The following is a 22072-nucleotide window of genomic DNA, read 5'->3' on the forward strand; positions in this document are numbered from 1 at the left end:
CAAGTGGCATATCATTTAATGCGACTTATGTATCTTTCTTGGAGCCCGTCAGCTCGTCGGCGACTTTCGTCGTGATGCGGGAAGTATTACACCGATTGAGTACTTTTTCCGGCCTGATCTGGAAGTAAGCGCCAGCACCAAATAAATAACAGCAAAGAATGACCAGAGCTAGACTGAACACAAGATCTTCGATCGCTCTCAGTGCTTGAGGAATGCCTATTCAGTTTGCTCTTGCAATGAGCTCTAGAGTAGATGTCTGTTGTTGAACCCACCTACCCTACAACGAACAAAGACATATATTGCTCTCACAACCCACACTTCCTGACTCATCTTCGGCCTTACTGATGTAGACTCAAAGTGTAATAAATGTTTATTTCTCGATGACCGGATGATTTGTTTTTTACTTGGCGTCGTATAGGTTGATGGATTGGCTATAGAGTTGGTTACTATCGTCACTCAATATGAAACTGGACGATGTCGACACCCCAATAGCCCTTAGCCATTCCCATCTTGAAGGGAATTATGGTGCGCACTTGACCGACGTAGCTGAATTGAAGCCTTGGACATCGTGGGGCACAGACCGCCGAACCAAACAGTTAGATCAGCGTTCTATAGTATCAGCCTGTCTAAGCATTTGTTAGTCCAATGATCTTTATCAGCTGGAGTTCACTTGATGGCTGAGACCGTAGCTCGATCATGCGTCGCGCGAAGAGTCACTTTACGGGAGAAATACTGCTTGTAATTGCACCAAGTCTGGAATCATGCCGTCTGAGCATGTAGGGTCATTAGCAATATGCTGCTGTCTTGATTGACCGATGATCACTTACACAACAACCAACCGAGGATGCCCAGATTGCGGACTTGGCCACTCACAACATCGCCCACGTTCTAGTATATACTAAGCTTACTCGAACTTACAAAGCACAAGACAGACAGGCCGCGTATGTGATCCGGTCGCTTACAGCTGTGACAGCTGTAAACGGCACTTCTGTGCCGAACATAATAGCTTATCACTTAAACCTCTTTCGTTAGAGAATCTTCAGCGATATAACACTAAAGTTGCGATAACTGAGAAAAAGCAAAGAGAGGGTTGGGGTTCTTTGCACTGGAAGAGCATTGATCGTCATTGTTGTCTTGAATTGATCATGCCGACATGGGATAGACGTGGGGGTTCTTCTACCCCAGGTCAAGGAGGTTCCTCAGCTCGTGAAGAAGTATGGATGCAATCACACTATTTCCACCATTTTACGATACGTATCAAGATGAGATCGGGGGGCTTTGGCATTGCCTAGTCAAACTGGCGGCAATTGATGTGAAAGTCTGTTGAAAGCTTTTGCAACGGCGGAGCATGTCTCCTAAACGCTACGATCTTTAGAGTCACCGATGCGCTCGAGATGTCCTGTGACTTGACAATCTTTCTCCAGTCCCGTATACATATCTGGATCCACTTCAAGCTCAGCTGATCGATGGAATTATCGTTCATATCTAATTGGCAGTATCCTGAATGTGCAATATGGACAGTCGATTCATACTATTAGCCCGCAACCCTGGCGTAGTAGGCTTTGAAGGTCTGAGAAAAGCAGTTAAAGCGCCACGCCGATCAGAAAGAGCCACTTTGTCTATAGGCCACATTGCTACGGCTACTTCACATCCAGGCTGAGCGATCCGGCTCCAATGCGAAAGGCGAACGATCCAGTATCGGGACCGAGGAGCTCATAGTGTTCGTCTTTTAACAGGAGAACCTATGATATCCACGTTCTCGAAAACTTGTATGATAAGCTCCTCGACTCCTTGTGGTGGAATCGAGTATGCTTCCAGTTCTAGTTGTTTGCGATCGTATCACTCAAATCTTGGTGACATGGGATGTGAATGCGAATTCCCGAACAACAAAGTCCAACTTGATAGGGAGCAACTCATCTCTTGTCGCGCTTCGTCCTAATACATTTGTAGATACAGCGTCAGAAACATGTCTAGTGTCTCCTGTCCTAGTGCTCCCCTCGATCTGAGTATTTATTCGAGCTCCTGTTTCGGTTGCCTTCTGGTCTCTGAACCGCCGACCCAACGGCTGGACACTTGGTCATCAGCCTAACTTGCCTTCTTCAATTCATGCCTACACCGCTCGTGCAAACCTCCAAGAGCTATGATTTCTTGCACATTGGGCGGAATGTCGCCAACCTTCTCTGCCGACTCTTCTCCGCCTTCGCCTTCCTGAACGTGAACCATACTCTTCTTCACATCCCATTTGAGCATCCACCCAGTTCTGAACGTAGGGATGGGCCTCTTTGCGTCCTTAGGAAAAGCGGCACGGCGGCCTCGAATAAGACGTGGCAGTTCGAGTCCCATAAGGCCGTGGTTAATGGAATTGCTGGGAGAAAATATTGCTGAAGCTACCAGCAACCACAAAATGGATGGAGATGGCCAGGGTAGCGGTGGCAGCCTGCTCACGAGAAGAACCGCAGCCAAAGCCATTTCCAGAAACGAGAATGTTGTTTGGCCGACTAACTTTCTGAAAATCCGGGTCGTAGTCTTTCATGCAAGCCTTTGCCATAGCTTCCTTGGACACATTGCTTTCATAGGTCATCGATCTAGGATAGATCTGGTCGGTATCCTGACTGTCTATGTCCATGAAAACGATTTCTTCGCGAACAGACTCTGGGAAGCCTGGGAGGATCTCAACCGCAGGACCATTTGATGATGTCTCCGTTGACTCAACGTTACCAATGAACGAGTCTAACTGCTAAACCATATCATTCAAATCACTCTCAACGCTACGAGGTTACCCACTGCCATACCCATGGTCAACTCCAGCCCAATTCTCAGGTACTTTATAAGCACCTGGTCCGGAGATGATACCCTTGAGTGCGCTAGCTGCCACAACCTCCGGGCTTCCAAGATAGGCGAGCGCCTCGCGCGATCCCATTCTGCCCTTGAAGTTACAGTTAGATGCAGTGATACCTATCACCGGGTTCAAGGAGCCCAGTGCAGAGTCCGATACAAGGCCCGCAGCCTGACACAAGCGCCTCAGCACCGGCATCAAGTAGTACTTGCCAGTCACCGGAGTCCTCAGCTGCCTCTTGTTCGCGTGACGATGCTGCCGCGATGAACATTTTAACAACATCCACGATCTTTGGAACGACACCTCCATTGGCTTTTGCAGCCTCTTTGAACACGGCGACTGCGGCTTGGATGTCTGAGTGTCGAGAGTTTGTGCAGCTCACAACTGCCCAATTTAGCATGTTAACCTCGTATTGGGCTTTTTAACTTATGATATGCCTTGGATCTTGATGTTTTTAGGTGCCAGCTCATGCAATGGTGTAGTAATTTCGACAGAAACAGGACCAGAGACATAAGGAGAGAGAGTACCAAGATTGAGATACAATTGCTTTGCATACAGAGCATCGGGGTCAGCATCCAGTGGGCTGGCGCAAAGCTCATCGATTCGTTCATGTGTGATGCGCTCCTTCGCTGAGTGGTCCGGAAACATGGCTGCTTCGGTAGCTTTATACCGCAGCCAGCATTCGAGTGTAGTGTCAATAGGAAACACTTCAAATGTCAGCACACGGTAGAAACAAAATGACCATCAGGGAATCACACATCCAGACAGAGCGCCCCATTCTGTTGTCATGTTACTGATCTAATGGCTTGTTAGTGAGACCTTCCAGAAGTCGCATTTCAACCACATACCGTAAGTCGAGTATCAATAGGGATGCTGCTCATCGTTTTCCTCAGATCCCGTAAACTCGACACAATGGCTGAGAACACCGTTGCTGAATAAAACACAAAGAGCAACGATAAAATCTTTTCCCGTGACACCTTTAGGCAGAACGCCACTCAGGCGCGTTCGTTCTGACGCTGAGTGTCAGAGATAATGACTGACTTATGCTGCGAGATCCGTAGGACTTGCCTGTAACTTGATTCTTTCTTCTCCTCAAGATCGTGTTAATGACGTTTCCTCGTTCTCAACCTGACGACACTGTACTTTACTACCTCCTGCGCTAAAGTCTAGAGTAAGCGAGTTCAAAGATGCCTGGATGCAAGATTCCCGAACTACTTTCTGAATGGACCTCAATGCACGTTTTGGTCAGAATTCGACAGAGTTGAGATTGGCAGGAATGTTTGATATTCATCTATGCCTTCCACAAGAGAAAGTCTTAAGCGGCCCACAGGATCGTTAGAGTCCTCAAGGCTATAACGATCTAGAGTTTCACCGGTAGCCGAGATTATAGGAACATTTGTATCGTCCAACATGAGTACGACGAAATTTGTATTGGAGCAACACCCAAGACCTGTATCTTGTGCATCGTTTTGAGGTAGTTAGGGGGGGGAAAGATAGATGATAAAAGATTGGCTTGGATGAAAAGAGTCCGGGAGCTGGATCATTTCAGGGAAGTTACATTGTCAAGCTAGATGAGGGCATAGTCTCATGATGACCACCATTTACTACCAATAGAAAGGGTCTGTGAAGGTCATATCAGCTATGGCTGCAGCTCATTCATGTCAAGTCAGTACAGCCTAACTTGGTCTTTGAGAAGACTACAATGTTTTCAAGAATTGGGAGATCGGGTTGGAATGCATTAAGATCATTAGGAACAGATCAGAAAAACACATTTATGCTAACACACCACTTTTCGAATATATGAGAAAGACAGAGAGATCAAGACAGTAGTGCCACGTATAAATACATACTTACCTTGCGCAACCACATTGGTGTCCCAGGATCTCAGCTCTAATGTCTGCAGATCAGGCATGCTGAGTGGCAGTATCGTCGCAAACACAAGGATTTCAGTCACTTGACAGATATCCCGATGAACTCATGGTGCTTGGCGTGATTCTATTGTTAGCTAGATGTGTTACTTGCAGTTGAGACTCGTGGCTGACAACCCAAGTCAGCACAGAGAACTTAGTGATTCTGTGTGATCTTAACCAATTACTTGTGATATGAAAGCTAACGAAAATAAAATTACAGGGCGTTGGCCCTTTTAGCATTAGTCTATACTTTTTACTCAAGTGTCATGGCTGTTTCCGAGATAGAAGTTTTGACCTTCGAAAAGGCTAAGGATGGTCTCACTAAGGATGAGCCCGACGAGACACCTGTCACTCTGGTGCGGAAGTATAGCGGAGATCGAAGCGGAGTTTGCTTTCCTTAGGTCAGACAGTATTGGACGTTGCAACGTCCTTACTTATGTGCCGGAGTTAAGGCTCCCTGTTCGGAGTTAAGACGCAACTCCCCTCCTCAGACTACCTATCATGCACTGCACATATCCGGAGTTAGTTTCCGGTGATAGTGATCATGTTATGTGTAACTTGATGAGGGGAATCAAGTCAATGTCCAGAAGCACAGCTTCCATACATTGAAATAGGTAGATATAGGAAGAAGGAGCAGATATAAAGTCTGGCTGGTGCCTGGTTCGCATCTCATTTTGCCATCTCACCTACTCTCCTTTCCAAACTCAGATCATATATTATTCTCCTCAATCATCATGGCACCTCCGGCCTCTCTGCCCACTAAACCTCTTAGCAGAACAGGACGTCAGATACCTGCTCTTGGTTTCGGATTGATGGGTCTGAGTGCAGTCTATGGGCCCATTGAGTAAGCTCCCTAGCATATGTGAATACCTTCCGTACTGACACTCGAACCTTAGCAATGATGAGAAACGCCTAGCAGTTCTGGACCGCGCCTGGGAGCTCGGCTACACGAACTGGGACACCGCAAATGCCTACGGTGATAGCGAAGTCCTGCTCGGAAAGTGGTTCAAGCTGCACCCTGAGCGTCGGGCTGACATATTTCTTGCCACAAAGTTTGGCTTGAGAACTGGAATCGACGAAAACGGGGCGTGGACTAGGTGGGCTGACAACAGTCCTGAATTCTTCAATGAGTGTCTCGAGGGTAGTTTGCAAAAGATGGGTGTTGATTATGTTGATCTTTACTATGCTCATCGTCTTGACACCGAGGTGCCCGTTGAGAAGACTATGGAGCTGATGGTCAAGGCTAAGCAGTAAGCTACACTAACCAGAGTCCCTGAGATCTTGGGCCATGCTGATATATGTGTATCAGAGAAGGCAAAATAAAAGCCATAGGCATCTCCGAATGCGCCGCCAGCAGTATCCGACGAGCCTACGCCGTCGCCCCCGTTGATGCCATCCAGGTTGAATACAGTCCTTTCACATTGGATATTGAAAAAGAGGAGATACTCTCCACTTGCCGGGAGCTTGGAATCACCATCTTTGCGTACTCGCCTCTGGGTCGTGGCTTCTTGACAGGTCAGATCAAAAGCAGTGATGACTTTGTGCCTGAGGACCTCCGTCGCATGTTGCCTCGCTTTAGCCCCGAGAACTTTCCAAAGAACCTAGTTCTTGTTGAACGTCTCAAGGCACTTGCAGATGAGAAGGGCTGCACGCCGGGTCAGTTGGTGCTCGCCTGGCTATCGGCCTTGGGCGAGGATATTATCCCAATCCCCGGAACGAAGAAGATTAAGTATATGGAGGAGAATCTAGGTGCACTAAAAGTGCAGCTCTCTCCAGAGGAGGTGCAGAAGATCAGGGATGAGGTCGAGAAGGCTGAGGTTGCGGGCCATCGAAACCCGCCGGGTTTGTTCAATGAGTATACGGTTACTGTTGAGCTTTGAGAAATTCATTAGTTGATACTTCGAGTTCATGATATCTCAATGAAACATATCAAGCTAGCACATTGAGAAATCCAAATCAAGTTGAATATAGCTATGTTGTATGGACAATGGGTCTTGGTGAAGCTCCCAGCCCCAAAAGTTCCAGACGCATTAAAATTCTTCTTATAAAAGACGTTAAATATTCAAACTGTAATTATCAATATCTATTCTAGTGGTATAACAACGCTAGTCGTGACAACAAATCATACAAAATCAACCCAACAACCCTTTTACTCGTCATTACTCCACTTCCAGGCTTCTGAGATAGCCTTCCAGTACTGCTCAGGATGCTCACGCATGTGTCCAACATGGTCAGTATCCACAAACAGCTCCTGTCGAGTCTCGTAGCCTCTCTGCTGAGACTCAGCAATATAGCCCTCGATATCCATATGAGAAATAATCTGATCCTCCTTGCTGTAGAGATACAATCGCTTGGAGTCTAGTGTCTCGTAGTTTGTATCGTCCACAACTCGCAGGGCGAAAGCACCAGAAGGCTCTCCACCTGTGAGCTTCTTGATAACGACGTCCAAGGTGAGCACAAAGCCCCAGATGCCCTTGGTGATGACAAAAGGCCAGGGGAAGAACTTGGCGGTGCCGAGGGCCATGGCGTGGGACCATTGACCTAGTCTCTCCCACGACCAAAAGGGGTTTCCGGGCGTTGAGTCGAGGACAAGAAGTTGATGAGGCATCTGCCTACCATTCTTGTCCCTGAAAGCCTTGAGCGTAGTGGCGTAGCTGATAGCACCCGTGTTGGACATGCTGTGAATAAGAATAGGCGCTGTCTTTTCATCGAGAAGTCCATCGAGGTTGTCGATAACATGCTGCATGGCGCGTGTTCGTGTCTCAAGACCCGTGAACATAGCGTCGGAAATAGGGCTCAAGATGATAAGAATCTTGGAATGAGGGAAAAGAGCGCGATAGCCCTCAGCATATTTTCCAACATGTCTGGCAAGTCCATCGCCCCAGCCGTAGATGACAACAGCAGCTGGATGGTCCGCGGGTGCTTTCCCTGAAGTCTCCTCGCTGACGAGGAGTTTGGCGTTGATGGTTTTGAAGCCCGCAAGCTCAGGAAGTTTTTTGCCCGACATTTTCTATATTATAAAAAGACTAATGATGAATATAAGGGTATCGATTGTGCTGACGGGGAATTGACAAGGGAGAGATCCATGGGAGGCAAGGACATTTTATATATCTCCTTAAAATAAACTAAGTTTTTTAGTTTCAAAGGATCGAGTAATGTGTCGATTGCTGACATGGATTTTTGGCCTGTCAGATTCTATTGGGGACCGCGTATAAAGTCCGTCGGACGTTCATGCGGAAGAATTGCTGCTTTTGGGTATTGGAGCGGTCCCAGCAAAACATCCTGCGTCCCAACAATATGCAAGCCGAGGTTCTCAGAGACTTTTATTATAAATTTGGTGATGGCGTCGGGGAGTTTTATATAATATGTTCAATGACGTGTACATGTATTCATGTGAGTTCAATTGCGTTCACAAGACTGAATGGAACAGTAATTAAAAGACCGTACAACGTTGATCCACTTATCAGCGCAGATTTAGAGACTGGACATCAAGATGCACAGACCAGTCTTGGCATGCGTCAAGATTGAATATCATGCGCCAAGTGTTGGATCTAACGACGAGTCATCTCCTTTGGAGTTATTGAGGTCGCGTGTATCTTACTCAGCCTTGCTATAGCCTAAAAACCAACCAACTATTGGATTCACCCGATTTGTCAAACAATGGTTGGGTTGTAAACCTCAGCTTGTAGTAAGCTAGGGAACCAAAGAGGTCAGACAAGACTGAAAGTGTAGGACTGAGTGATGAGGGTCTTGAGGGTGATCCCAAAATCAAGTACACGCAGTCGTCGATGAGTTTGCTCAAATATTGATCGAAGCGAGTCAAACAACATGACGCTCACTCAATCAAACGAAAGAACATAAAATCGTCATGACTAGGTAAGCCCCGCTCATCTGAGATTTGGCATTGGCTGTTTCTCTGGAATGGCCTGGGCTTGCTCACCTAGCATGATATCTCACTTGAGGAGGAATTTCGACATATCAAAAGGTAAGCATCATCCATTGCATCGACGAGTTCAAGGCTTTGGCTTGTTAAAGGCTACAAAATTCAGTCAGAGTATTATTTCTTGTCTGTCTATCATAAGAAGTCTAGTGCGGTTGAGTGGTGACACGTAAAGCTCTCGGCTTTCACTTTCGTAAAACAATGCAATGCATCCTGGTATATCCCCGAAAATCAAAATAACGTCCAATGCACTTTTAAAAGGTTGCCGTAATCTTCCATCCAACACGATGGATTCTCGTAGAAAGGATGAACATCGTGCCAGTCAGGCAAAAGACACCAGCAAAAATCTTGACTCCAAGCCATCCTGTGGGCTTCTCGAGGATGGAGCCGTTGATTGGGTTGGTGGTGAGTCCACCGATCGAGGAGACGAAGAAAACTATTCCGCTACGGAATCCAATTTCTGGAAGAGGGGAGATCTGAGCAACGAGTGGTGCAATCAAAGAGACGTATGCGCCAGAACAGAAACCAAACAAGGCTGCAAAGGCAATGATGCCGTTCTGCGAGTTGCACGGGATCCAAAGGGCAAGGATCCAGACACCAGAAAGGAAACCGACAATAATAAAGATGTTGTAGCGGCCCATCTTATCACCAAGAATTCCTGAACCAATCCGGCCAAAAAGACTGGCTGCGTTGAGGATGGGAATCAAATACTGAACAAGGTTGGGGTCCACGCCAGCATGAAGGGCCTGAACGGGCAGGTAGTCGATAGGAATGAAGATTCCGAAGGTGAAGAAGAAGAATCCAAGCATACAGAAGATGAATTCTGGCTCGTGGAATGGCCTGGCCAACTGGGCGCGGGTGACCTTCTGAGGGTTGGGAGGGTGAATCGATCTGACTGTAAGGTTGGCGATAATGAGGAGTCCGAGGATCATAAAGGCGCAGATTCGCATGGACCACCCAAATCCGACTTGCTTGATGAGGCGGGTTACCATGATGGGGAAGATGACGCCACCGATACTCGAGCCGGTTGAAAGGATGCCAAAGGCAGCTCCTCTATTGCTGTCAAACCATCCGTGAATCGTCGATAGGGCTGACTTTGTTAGCGGGTTCCAATATGAGGGTTAGGACGAAGTTTACCTGGCTGGAAGATAGCTGAGACACCGATGGCAGAGCAGACACCCTGAGACAGAAGAATCTGGTAGTACTCGGTACTGATCGACGCCATCATGATACCAAAGACATGCATGAAACTTCCAACAAAAATCAACCACCGCGGTCCGTAGCTGTCGTAAAGCTTTCCGATAATCGGACCCATCCCCATGATGAAGAAGATCTGCAGCGAAGGGATCCATGCGATGGTACTCGAAGAATATTGCTTCAAAAGATCATTCTGGTAGTATTCCTGAAAGGCACCAACACCTAGATAGATTAATTAGTCAACGCCACTGAGATACACAGCATGCTACTTACTGTTGATCCAGCCAAAACTGCAAAAAGAGGTACACCAAGCGCCAAGAACAACAAGCCAGGCTGTGAGACCACCGTCAGGCGCGCCACTTCCAGCTGGTGCAGCCGCAGGCTCAGGCTGTGTGGTACCCTCCTCAAGATCAGACTTTTCGTTGTTGTAACCAACCTGGTTCTGAAGCGTGAGCTCCGAGTTGCGAGGCGACGAAGGCGCGGTGGTTTGTTGAGCAGCCATGATGAGAGATGCTGTTTATCTGATCGAGGGTTGCTTTGAGTTTGAGGCTCTAGTTGGTGACATGGGCGTCGAGATTTATAAGGTCCAGATGCACGGGAGATCTGAGCCTAAAAGGGGTCCATGGCACGCCTTATGGAGCTCCATATTCACGGTCATTCGTTCCATTCACTTAATTTCGCGACGCGAGAGTCCCAAAGGCCGAAAATGGTGTATTGTTTGCAGCCGAGCTCGAGTCTCTGATTCGCTCCCTCGGTCTCGGAGCTCCTACTTCTACCGAGACCGACGCTAGTCTCTCGGTAAGATCGACCGCAGCGAATTAGAGCTCGTCGTTGATCTCACCATCTTGAATATCCCGGTCACGGAGATAATCCCCGGTGATCTCAGCTTACAAAGACCGAATCCTCATCCGTAAAATACCACAGCTCTCGGCCTGTTAATAATCAGTCGGTGTAATACCACTGCATCATGTCTTCTCGGCCCCGGACTCGGTCGTGCGCCGTATGTCATCGCCGAAAAGTTCGCTGTGACAAGAATTTGCCTTGTTCGCAGTGTATTCGGTCTGGCTTTGAGTGCTCGTATTCACCTGTTGGCCCGCCTGCGAGACGGGCCAAGAAGACGACCATCAATGATGTTGCAAGTAGGATCTCGCAGATGGAGAAGACTATTGAGGCGTTCAAGGCTGGACAAGATGTGTCACCACAACCGACAGCGTCTGCAAGTTCAGTGACGTCTGGGAATAGTGTTCCAACACCAGCGAGTACAGGTACAGACGCAGAGACCAGAGAGAGGGTCAGAGGTTCTCGTGAGGGTTTGTTGCTCAATAAGGGAACAAGTAGTCACTATGTAAATGAAGTTCTCTTCTCGCGGGTCATCGAGCAGGTAAAGACATTCCAGTAGTTTGTATATCTCGTGCTAACACACGCCCAGGAAGATGATGTGCGAATGGCCTTGGCAACGCCCAGAGAGGAGCCGTATCACGAAGTCGACTCTCCTATATGTCACTTGAACCCCATGGGATGGCTGTCAGCCGGCATAGCATCAGTATCTACCGCCATTTACCATCCCCAAAGACGTGTGGCTATTCGACTATGGAAAGTCTTTGTTGATGGTGTTGATCCATATGTCAAAGTTCTGCACATCCCTACCGCCGAGACAACACTCTATACCGTCATAAGCGACCCTACTAAAGCTTCAAACGAAAACTTGGCTCTTTGTTTTGCCATATATTTCGCTGCTGTCACAGCCACGCCCTCAAATGAGGCGCTCGACGTTACGGGTGAGGACAAAAAGCAAGCTCTCCTTCGGTACAGGATGTGTCTAGAGCAATCAATGGCCCAAGCAGACTTCCTCGAGAATCCTACAATTGCTCTTCTTCAGGCTACGGCTATTTATGGGGTGAGTTCATTAGTGAAAATCAAAGGCATTCGCTGACCTAATACAGGCCGCCATGCGGGTCCATAACTCATGTCGAGCTGTCTGGATCATGAATGGCCTTGCACTTCGAGCCGCGCAGTCAATAGGGTTGCACAGAGACGGCAGCAAGCTCGGTCTATCACCCTTTGAGTCAGAAATGCGACGTCGAATATGGTGGTACTTCCAAGAGCGAGATGGAAGAGGCGCCGAGGACTATGGGCTGCAGAATCCATCAGCCTCTAATACAGTTCACAGTGTTGAGCTACCGCGAAACTTGCATGATAGCGACATGTCCCCTGGGATGAAAGAGCTTCCACCCTCAAGGCCGGATTGGACGCGGATGACGCTTCAGCTGTGCTGCAACCAATCATCGCAGGCTTGGGCTCATCTTTTCCATATGAGTTGCTCTGCGGATGGCTTACCAGATGAAGATGTACGGAGGCGAGTCATCAAGGATGCCGTCGATAAGGTTGAAGGGATTTTGCAGCGCTGCAACCCTGTGATACCAGAACAAAGAATGACGATCCGAACTGCACGTCTGATTCTCTGCAAAGTCGATGTAGTTTCTCGTCGCCAATGGCAGATCCTCCGATCACCTGATGACCAACCGCCAATGGCCACAGAAGCTGAACTCACTGGAGCAGTGGAACTCCTCGAGCTCTCCAACTGCATGTGGCAGGACGACGACCTCATAACTTACCAGTGGCTCGCCCGCTCATATCCCCAATACCATATAATGCTCTTCATCCTGCGCCACCTGTGCGTGTGTCCGCGCGGGGACCTTGCCAAGCGAGCTTTTGCAGCTGTAGAGATTCATCTTGCGTTTTTCAAGACGAGTGGGAATGTGCCCTTGAATGGGCTGAAGTGGACGGTCCTCACGACGTTGAAGGAGAGAGCGACCTTGTTGATGCAGCGGGTTGAGAGGGAGAGTGCGGGTATGCAGTGGAATGAGAGTCAGCGGATGGAAATGCAGGGGACGAATGGGCAGGGGATGCAGAGTGGGAGTGAGGTTGCTGTTCCGGATTGGAATATGATTTTGGAGGAGTTTCCGTTAGACATGGAAGACTTTTCGTTGATTTTCTGAGGAGTAGGGCGGACACTTGTATGATTACGTGAAGTAATATGACTTGAGCCAAATAAATAATCACTACCTAAACAAAAATACTATATTTGATGCCGAGCAATCTTGGCGTACATCGTCTTGAAGACGGTCCACCCTATTACCACCAGTGCCCGCCATTTAAGTTTGAATTCTTCAACTCATGTCCGTACACTACTATGCCCAAACTTAGCCGAGGTTTGAGGAGTTTGTCTTTCCCAAATTTTTAGAAAGTGTTTCTTCGTCTTGCACGTCTGCGAGTTCCTATCTTGTCAGCTCTTTGTGGTTTGACAAAGTGATACAGGACTTACGCGCGGCCCATCGAAAGTAATGCTGTTGCCAAAGAGAAACGAGGCCTACGATCAATTGTAGGATGCCGAATATGATGGAGATGACGATATCAGTAGGAGGCATTGATTGAGTCATGGCACAATTGATCTTGTCTGTATCGCTGTAAAAATTGGTTTGGTTCCGGTCTATGCTTGCTGAGATAAACAGACTGAGTTCTTTGAATTTATGAAAGAAAAGAATGTGAAGAAAATCCTGGACAGTTTTAATACGACTTAGAGAAACCGTAGCGCTTTTGAATGACATTTCAGGAAAAAAATAGTAGTTTTGCAATTGCACAAGTGAATATGGCTTCCTTGCATGAGGACCACGTCTGGGGTTGCAAGAAAACTTCTGACATTTAATGAGGGTGCTAAAATAAACCGATCTAAAGGCTCACTAAACCTGCCTCAATCTTTTCATCACTTAGAATCGAGGTCCTAGGCTTTCTTCTTGGGACAGCTGTACCGTGTTTATTAGTGGCTGTTTGTTGCTTGCATGACACCCATGTCTCAGCACAAAATTGTAGTTTTGTTCTCCTCGACGATTGGATGGAACTCCTGTGGCGTACATCCATGTCAAGAATTGTTGTTTTGTTTCCCCCCTGCTTCACTGCTAAATAGTAGTTTTGTAAAATATGATGAGGCTGACTCTTGCGTGTTGACCCCCCATGGGAGCCATCGTTTCTCTTTTTTGTTTCTTTAAATACATTCACTACGCCGCTCTCGCTCTTCCGGTCTCTATTCATTCTATCCTTCTTTTATTTAGCGTCTTTCCTGACAGAAGTGGTCGATTCGCTGGCTAATAAGGTTGCTGTGGAGTGCCACTAATACCTACAATGGATCCTCCCTGGTTCATGACTCTAAACGATTTCAGTGAATTCCACAATTTTGGTCACCCATTTCCTGGCACCAACCTACCTCCTAGTTTCGAGATCCCAGCTCCGCACGAACAGGCTCTTGATGGACAATTTGTCGCAGACCAGAGCCATTCACATGCTCCTCCGAATCCGTTTTCTGACCTTTTCACTCAAGAGCTCCAGAATGCCTCTTCTACTGACAACATGGATGGTTTGGGAGCCGCTGCCCAAATTGCGCCTACCCCTACAACGGGCCCTCCCCGAAAGAGTAGGAAGAAAAAGGCCCCGACTCTACGTGATGAAGACTTTGAACCATTCAAAGACCGAATCCTCGAACTCTATGAGACGCAAAAGTTGTCACTTGAGAAGGTTAAAAGCATGATCGAGGAGGAATTCGGCTTCACTGCTCAGTAAGCGATTTCATCCTTGAATCGAGACAGACTCGTGACTTACTGATATGTGCCAGGCCACGACAGTACCAGACCCGTATAACCAAATGGGGCAAAGACAAGAATATCAAGAAGCCTGAGATGACAGCTATCGCCAGAAAGCATCAGCAGAGGGAGATTCTCGAGACTGACAAAAGGAAGCTGCGTTTCACGGTCAGAGGTAGAGAGGTTGACGCAGGTAAGATCGACAGATGGATGGACAGAAATAATGTGCCACGAAATGACCTGTATGCTCCAAGTCCTGCAGCATGTAAGTCAGAACTGCAAAGTCCTAGAGCCAATGCAGCTGACTTGAGATACCAAAGCTACCCCGTCCGCAGTCGATTGCAGAACCATTTCTGAGAGAGGTTCCCTAGCCCACAGTCCAGCTTTATCAGAAATGAGTCTCACCTTTTCCACTGGTGGCATCACACCAGTAGCACAAAGTCCAATGGCGTCTTCCCCCGCACTCTCCGTACGAGGGATAATTCAAGGTCGTGGCAGTACTTTCATTGGTCAGAGTCCAGCGCCTATCTATCGAGCTCTTCCAGCTCAACTCCCGGCTTCTGATCCATCAACTACAAGGCCTGTTCATCCACCCTCAACTTCTACATTAGCCCCACGGCAGTATCGCTACAAACAAGCTGATGAAGATCGTCTACGATCAGAACTATCTGTGGCAGAGACCTTGTTCGGCTCCGAGCATGTTGAGACCCTCCATATATTGGTAATGCTCACTGATGTTCTTCTCAACCAAGGGAGATACAAATCCGCCGAAGAGACGACTCGCAGAGCGGTTGCAGGCTATCTGAAGACAGTAGGTGGCGACGATATTCGCACTCTCGATGCTTTGGAACACCTGGGGCAAGTTCTAGCTTCTCAGGGCTTCTATCGCCAAGCCTCAAAGCTCCTGGAAGAATTACTTGATACCAAAAGGGTGGCTCTTGGCGACGAGCATCGATCCACTCTGTCCTGCATGGCTCTTCTGGTAACGGTGTATTTGAACCAACACCAGTGGGGCAGGTCTACTTTGCTTGCTGAACGAGTGCTAGAAATATCAAAGAGGATATGGGGTGAAGCGGACGACATTACGCAGACAAGCATGGCGGACCTGGGGTATGCATACATGCGGTTGGGTCGATTAGAAGAAAGCAAGCAGTTTATAGGGCAGGCCATGATATTAAGCAGGAATATCTTCGGGGAGGAGCATCCTGCGACGCTGAAAATCATGTCCCGCCTGCAAGCTTTATATTTACAACAGAGCAATTGGGGTCAGGCAGAGGCGATTTCAATACAAGTTGTCAACGCATGCATGAAAGTATTTGGCGAGGAGCACCCTAGAACTTTATCCTCTAAAGCAGACTTGGCTTATGTATATGAACGTCTAGGACAATTAGAGAAAGCTGAAGAGGCAGGAGAGGAAGTGCTAGAGATACAGAGGAGAATACTTGGAGAGAGTCACCCTCTTACACTGCAAACTGGAAGAGAACTAATGTATGTATACGAGAAGCAAAATAAATATGGAAAGGCTGAGGAGCTCGGGAGGTTTCTCAGAAGATAAAAGAGGGCAGACGGGTGGGTATTGAGTTAAGGCAGTTTTCCAGGACTATAGGAATCTAAAGTCCAGCACTACAAACAGGAGCATCAATCGAATGGGAGAGCTGAAGTTTTCAAGTCCAGCTAGGATAAAACTCGTCACGTAATATAATCCGTTATTCTCATATGGTAATGATGTGCCAAAGTTGCAAAGCAGCAAGAAAGATGGGTCACGCGACAATAAGCAAGACGTAGTAGCTCTCTAAATTCAATGTTGCGAAAAGGTCCCGACCAGTTTGCATTCAGCAATGAAGCGATTAGCTGTGAGGAATTTAGGCTAGTGCCTGACGAAGGCGATTGAGAGCGTCGATGTAATGCTAACAGATGCTGATGTTGGAGTCGATGTTTAGACCGCCCTACCCAAAGTTTATCGTCAACGCCTTCGGCATATGGGTGGGTATATCGAGATACAGTTTAGACTACCCTGTAAATTCGGCATAACCAGGTGATAGCACGTTGGCGGAGATTTTTACTGTAGAAAAGCGTTTGATCTTTAGAATTAGTCAGATATCGGTATAAACGATGTTTTAGTATCGCCTCGTTTTCACGAATCTCTTCAAATAATTCTGTAGGGCTGCTTCAGTTGCATAAGCGCTCAGCCATTCCTCCACCGCTAGAGCCAGTTGGGAAGGGTTCCCTTTTTTGGCTGCCGTCCCCTCTCGGCAGAGCGAAGCAGGCCCAGGCCATTCCATGGCAACCAGCCAATGCCAAATCTCAGATGAGCGGGGACTTGTTTTGATCTGGTTCTGGCCTAGGGGAGGAAAGAAAACTCAGGACCTTGACCCTAAGCGATAAAAATACTTAGGTAAATCTAGCCTAAACTAAGGGTATTCTTTACCAAGTTTATTTTGGCACCCTACATCAAGGTTCGGTGCTTTCTTGCCCCCCTGAGGCTGGCCTGGACCTTGATTCGGAGCCTCCACCTCCACTGTCTCTCTAATCTTCCCGAGCACTCCATCCCGCCCATTACCATCCTTGAATATTTGGTTATCCATCTTTATCCATTCCTCCCTCCGTCTATTTACTTGTTTTGGTCACATATCATCCGCCAACTTTGTTCGAGTCTTTGTTTTGGCTGATAGACTATTTCTTGTATTAGCATCTCGACTCAAGTCCCTTCCTTCGATTGCGTCACGACATCTCGACGTCTCCTTGTTGCCTGCTGTGCGCGTCCTGTTGTGACACTATCATCTCAACGTTTTAACCGCCAAGCTTACGCCGCCCACGCATACGCATCACATCCCATTTCATCTCTGACCGCTGTCTCGCGCTCGACTGTCTTGCCGCCAGATCATCGCTTGAAGATCGAATTGCTACATCAACAGGGGCCCGAGGCCTCGAAGTTCCCAATGTCGAATAAGAACGAGGCCTTGTCCTCGATGGATCCCTTCTCACCTGCACATCAACCCGACGAGGGTTACTCCGAAGATCCTCTCACACCAACCGTCAATCAAGAGTTATCGACTGCTCTATCGACTGCTCTTGCTACGCTGCGTTCTCCCTCCGACTTGAGCACATGGCTTGTCGCGAACTCGTCGCTTCTGCCCCTCGAGGTCAGAACAGGTACGTTATATTGATTGGATTGCTGGAGCCTGTCTGCTGACTGTTGACAGAGCTGACCATGGCGTTACTCGACAACTTGCCCACGTCCGTCATCGCCGAGATCGTACACCGATTGAATCCAAGACTCTACATCGACTTTATTCAATACCTCCCCGCTGAAATCTGTCTTAAGATTCTAGGTTTCCTCGATCCTGTTTCCCTCGTAAGCGTCACGCAGACATGCCGTGCCTGGTACGAATTGGCGCTTGACCGAAAACTATGGGAGCGTCTATACTATATGGAAGGGTGGAAGACAATTATGAGCGAGATCGAAGCCTGCGAGACTAAGGTCAACAACGGCCTCGACCACTCGATTCGTCACCTCAATCGACTCCAGTCGATGCAGGACGCCCACCCCAACAAGATTCGTGCTGTTGTCAATTCGGATGACGACCTCGAGATGACAGATCGTGACCGCACACCTGGCCCCAGCGAGACCTTGGCCGGCGGAAGCATGTTCGGTAGCCCTTCGTCGTCGTTCTCGTCGAGTCGACCTGCAATCGTGCCCATGGGCGAGATGGACCTTGATGGTCTGTCGAGTAGAAACACGAGCTTGGATCGAACACTTTCGTCATCATCCGACAGCAGGGGAAAGCGTAAAGAACCCAGCGAAGATACCGAGTCCTCTCTCGCTTCAATGTCACTGGCTGATGCCGCCAACACATTACCACCGTCATCATTGTACATCTGGGATGTGGGTCGATCACGATATCGTATCAACTGGCGCTATCTGTACGGCATGCGACGGAAGTTGGAGGCGAATTGGGAGCTTGGAAAATACACCACTTTCCAATTTCCTCATCCCAATTTCCCAGAGGAAGGACATCAGGAGTGCGTTTATGCTCTACAGTTTGACAAAGACTACTTGGTGAGCGGTAGCAGGGATCAGACCATGCGTATCTGGAATGTTCGCACCCGCCGACTTGTCCGACCACCTCTGACGGGACACATGGGATCTGTCCTGTGTCTCCAGTTCGATGCTGACCCCGAAGAAGATCTCCTTGTTTCTGGAAGTAGTGACTCCAACGTCTTCATTTGGAAGTTTTCGACTGGTGAGCTGGTGCAGAAACTAACAAGAGCTCATCACGAATCCGTTCTCAATGTGCGCTTTGATAAACGAATTCTGGTTACATCTTCCAAGGATAAGACAATCAAGATCTTCAACAGGCGCCCGTTGAGACATGGCGATTTGGGCTACAACGGTGGCGATCTGGTCGGCCCAGTGCCTGTTCACCTGCGAAGGTACGGTTATGAGCCGGACCTTTCCCAGGAACTTCCCGTCAAGCCTCCTTTCACCATGATCGGTCGTCTGGATGGACATAGTGCTGCCGTAAACGCCATTCAAGTTCGTGACGAGACCATTGTTTCAGTATCGGGAGATAGGCATATCAAGATATGGAGTTGGCCAGATCAGGCCTGTACTCGGACGATTCCAGCACACGACAAGGGAATCGCGTGCGTGGAGTTTGACGGGCGCAGGATTGTAAGTGGCAGCAGTGACTGGGAGGTCTGCATTTTTGATGCACCTACTGGCCTTAAGGTTGCTCAGTTGCGAGGACACGCCCACCTGGTGCGCACTGTCCAGGCGGGATTCGGTGATCTGCCGTACAGCACAGCGGAAGACTGGGCGGAAGCCAAGGCGGTTGATGCTGAGTACATGCGCGCGCTTGAGGCTGGAGAGATTGATAATGCCATGGATAGGAGGCATAGGAGAGACCGTCGGGCAAATGCTGGAAGCTCTCGACCTCAAGATGTTCAGGCATATGGCGCCAAGGTACCCCCAGGAGGTGGTGGAGGCAGAAAGTATGGTCGCATTGTATCTGGTTCCTACGATCAGAGCATTATCATCTGGCGACGCGACAAGGAAGGTGTTTGGAAGCCCGCAATCCACCTTCGACAAGAGGAGGCTGCAGCTGCCGCCCAGCGTGAGGCTGCGGCCAGCTTGTCGAGCGCAACGTCGAACGTCGCGATAGCCGGATCTCTGGCTAGTAGGTCTTCACATGCATCCACAATCGTGCCTCGATCACCGCCTACGAGCGGCACTCCTCTTGGACCTTTGATGCTGCGCGATCACCACGGGGATACCCAGCGAACGGCAAACTCATACCAAGTGCTGATCGACCAGGCAGTACCCCTTGGGCCCAACTCGTTACAACATGCGCTTGCAACATACCCGATTGCGCTGGCTCATCATTCCTACCTACAAACAACCATTGAACGCGAAACGTCGCCTTTGATCCGAGCCCAGCTTAGAGGGGTGGTAACGGATGCTTTGGCCAACCTCCAAATTCGACAAATGCCGATGCGACAGCAGTCGAGTTCTGGTAGTTCTCACATGTCCAGTGATAGCGGCCGCACCAACCCGAGATCCGGTCAAGCGCCTCATGCGGTACCCGTTGCAGGAGGGCCAGCTGCGCAACCTCCAGCTAATAACCATGCACAAGGTGCGCCTCCTGTACAGCCAGCTCAACCTCCAGTTCACAATGGTCATCATGCAGGCCATCATCCTCATATCGCCGCGGCCGAGAACACGTCAGCACGAGTCTTCAAACTACAATTTGATGCGCATAAAATTATTTGCTGTAGTCAAACTCCAACGATTGTTGGATGGGATTTCTGTAATAAGGATCCCGCGTTGGAGGAAGCTGTTCGATTCTTTGCAACAGTCGACTAGATCTGTAATTCTGAACCATAAATGTATAAATCAGAAAGCATTCTTTTGAGCAAGGGAGTTGGATTGTATGGGCCTATGGCAGCGTCTTTATCGAGAACAACTGCATGATCCAGGAGTTTCACTGGTGACGGCTGGATGCCTTGTATGTTCAAGTGCGTACTAGATACCTGCGGATACTCAGGATCAATGTTGTTAAAGTAGAAAATACAAGTTTAATGCATTCATGACAATAATGAAGAGTGAAATGATGTGCTTGGGTAACCCTACGAACCTAACCAACGCCGTGACAAGTAAAATCCATGTAGAAATCTCCGAGAATTCCACTATGATATGCACCGCCGTTCGTTAACCAGCAACCTGCTTCACCTTATCCTCAGTCTGAGGAGGCTCGTCCACAAACTCTGGCACGACCTCATCCTGCAAGAAACCCGGCACAGCACCACCCATCTCATGCTCCATCTCAACCTCCATCCCCAACGCCTCCAACTCAGCATCCAGCTCATCCTCCTCCACATCCTCAGGGATATCATAACTCCTCGCCAAACTCTCCTGGATCTCATTACCCACATCCATCAGATCCGCCATCTCATCCTGCAACCTCTCAATCTTGTCGATATCGATCTTGCCGTACTGCTTCTTCAACTCCTTATTCGTCGTCTTCATCGCATCCACCTGCGTCATCACGTTCTTCAGGTTGTCCTGCATGTTGCTCGCCTGCTCCATGTTCCACACCTGGCTCTCGAGCTTGTCCTTCTCCGCCTCGTAGGCCTTGCGGCGCTGCAGCACCTTGAGGGCTTTCTGCTTCATCGCTTGCTTGCCGGGGCCTTCGCGCATGCGGGACAGCTTTTCTTGGTAGGCGCCCAGCTCGGCGTTGAGGGCTTTGAGTTTGGTGTCGAGGGAGGATATGCGGGTGTCGAGGTTGGTTATGGCGCCGTTGAGGGTGGGTTTGGGACCCGCGGGCTTGGCGCCGAAGAAGCGGTTCATCCTGATGTTTGTAGGGGTCAATAATGAAGAGATGGTTTTGGCTGTGGTGGTGGGTTGTAGAGGGCAGATGCGCGGTCTGTGTCGTGGAGGTGGTGATTGTAAGGGTCGGAAATGGTGGCCTGGAGAGATGACGTTCACTGCGCACGCGGCTCAAATGGATGGGTGGGCATGGAGCGAGCGGCGGGGCGGGACGGACACCCCGCCTTATCTGAGACTCAAATCGAGCTACCCTAGAGTCAAAGTACGAAATTCGAGAATTAGAGTTTGAGACACAATTTTGAGATATATTAAGTGAATGAGTTATGGAAATGTGTATTCAGGATACTTAGACATTCTTTTTCAATAATACAGTAATTTTCCAAGTCTAACTCAGTCCGTTCATGGTGGGCTGTTGCAGTTGTCGCATTCTGCATGAGATGGACCCGCAGAAAGTAAACAAACATTCTTGTTAAGCAGAAAAGACCCTGACCTGGTTTAGCACATCCACTGGTTCCCGCTTCTAGCCCAGGATTTTGATCACGGATGCCAAATTTAATGCTATTGTTCAGTTTGTGGTACTCGAAACGAACCTATGGCTAGAGCAAAGACGCGAACTGTTTCTGGCTCGGGTGAGACATGCTATTACTCGGTACTGGATAAGTTGATTAGATTGCAACAGCCAACCTGCAGGGCACGGCGATACTGCACTCCAGTGTCATTCATGAA

General features: G+C 48.6%; 8 protein-coding genes; 4 read left to right on the forward strand and 4 right to left on the reverse strand.

Annotated features, from left to right (window-relative positions):
* Positions 1–2085: 2085 nt before the first annotated feature.
* FFUJ_06945 (probable homoaconitase precursor) lies at positions 2086–3717 on the reverse strand (the record flags this gene model as incomplete). XM_023577143.1 has 7 exons in its annotated part: positions 2086–2381; positions 2446–2730; positions 2785–2921; positions 3013–3220; positions 3364–3543; positions 3595–3634; positions 3685–3717. 7 exons carry the CDS (start codon positions 3715–3717, stop codon positions 2086–2088), a joined length of 1179 nt encoding a protein of 392 aa, XP_023430256.1.
* A 1763-nt stretch (positions 3718–5480) lies between these two features.
* On the forward strand, positions 5481–6626 carry FFUJ_06946 (related to pyridoxine 4-dehydrogenase; the record flags this gene model as incomplete). XM_023577144.1 has 3 exons in its annotated part: positions 5481–5590; positions 5643–5996; positions 6056–6626. The coding sequence occupies 3 exons, from the start codon at positions 5481–5483 to the stop codon at positions 6624–6626; spliced, it is 1035 nt and encodes a 344-aa protein (XP_023430257.1).
* A 269-nt stretch (positions 6627–6895) lies between these two features.
* On the reverse strand, positions 6896–7753 carry FFUJ_06947 (uncharacterized protein; the record flags this gene model as incomplete). The annotated part of the gene is made up of 1 exon (XM_023577145.1): positions 6896–7753. One exon carries the CDS (start codon positions 7751–7753, stop codon positions 6896–6898), a length of 858 nt encoding a protein of 285 aa, XP_023430258.1.
* A 1187-nt stretch (positions 7754–8940) lies between these two features.
* Positions 8941–10385, reverse strand: FFUJ_06948 (related to monocarboxylate transporter 2; the record flags this gene model as incomplete). XM_023577146.1 has 3 exons in its annotated part: positions 8941–9776; positions 9824–10105; positions 10157–10385. The coding sequence occupies 3 exons, from the start codon at positions 10383–10385 to the stop codon at positions 8941–8943; spliced, it is 1347 nt and encodes a 448-aa protein (XP_023430259.1).
* A 465-nt stretch (positions 10386–10850) lies between these two features.
* On the forward strand, positions 10851–12882 carry FFUJ_06949 (uncharacterized protein; the record flags this gene model as incomplete). XM_023577147.1 has 3 exons in its annotated part: positions 10851–11264; positions 11313–11780; positions 11827–12882. The coding sequence occupies 3 exons, from the start codon at positions 10851–10853 to the stop codon at positions 12880–12882; spliced, it is 1938 nt and encodes a 645-aa protein (XP_023430260.1).
* A 1180-nt stretch (positions 12883–14062) lies between these two features.
* Positions 14063–16072, forward strand: FFUJ_06950 (uncharacterized protein; the record flags this gene model as incomplete). XM_023577148.1 has 3 exons in its annotated part: positions 14063–14493; positions 14550–14782; positions 14838–16072. 3 exons carry the CDS (start codon positions 14063–14065, stop codon positions 16070–16072), a joined length of 1899 nt encoding a protein of 632 aa, XP_023430261.1.
* A 1384-nt stretch (positions 16073–17456) lies between these two features.
* Positions 17457–20383, forward strand: FFUJ_06951 (probable F-box/WD-repeat protein; the record flags this gene model as incomplete). XM_023577149.1 has 2 exons in its annotated part: positions 17457–17670; positions 17721–20383. The coding sequence occupies 2 exons, from the start codon at positions 17457–17459 to the stop codon at positions 20381–20383; spliced, it is 2877 nt and encodes a 958-aa protein (XP_023430262.1).
* Positions 20384–20728: 345 nt separating this feature from the next.
* Positions 20729–21367, reverse strand: FFUJ_06952 (related to VPS60 involved in vacuolar protein sorting; the record flags this gene model as incomplete). The annotated part of the gene is made up of 1 exon (XM_023577150.1): positions 20729–21367. The coding sequence occupies one exon, from the start codon at positions 21365–21367 to the stop codon at positions 20729–20731; it is 639 nt and encodes a 212-aa protein (XP_023430263.1).
* Positions 21368–22072: the final 705 nt, after the last annotated feature.

The sequence above is a fragment of the Fusarium fujikuroi genome, chromosome FFUJ_chr05 (assembly GCF_900079805.1).
Source record: "Fusarium fujikuroi IMI 58289 draft genome, chromosome FFUJ_chr05".
Taxonomy (NCBI): Eukaryota; Fungi; Ascomycota; class Sordariomycetes; order Hypocreales; family Nectriaceae; genus Fusarium; species Fusarium fujikuroi.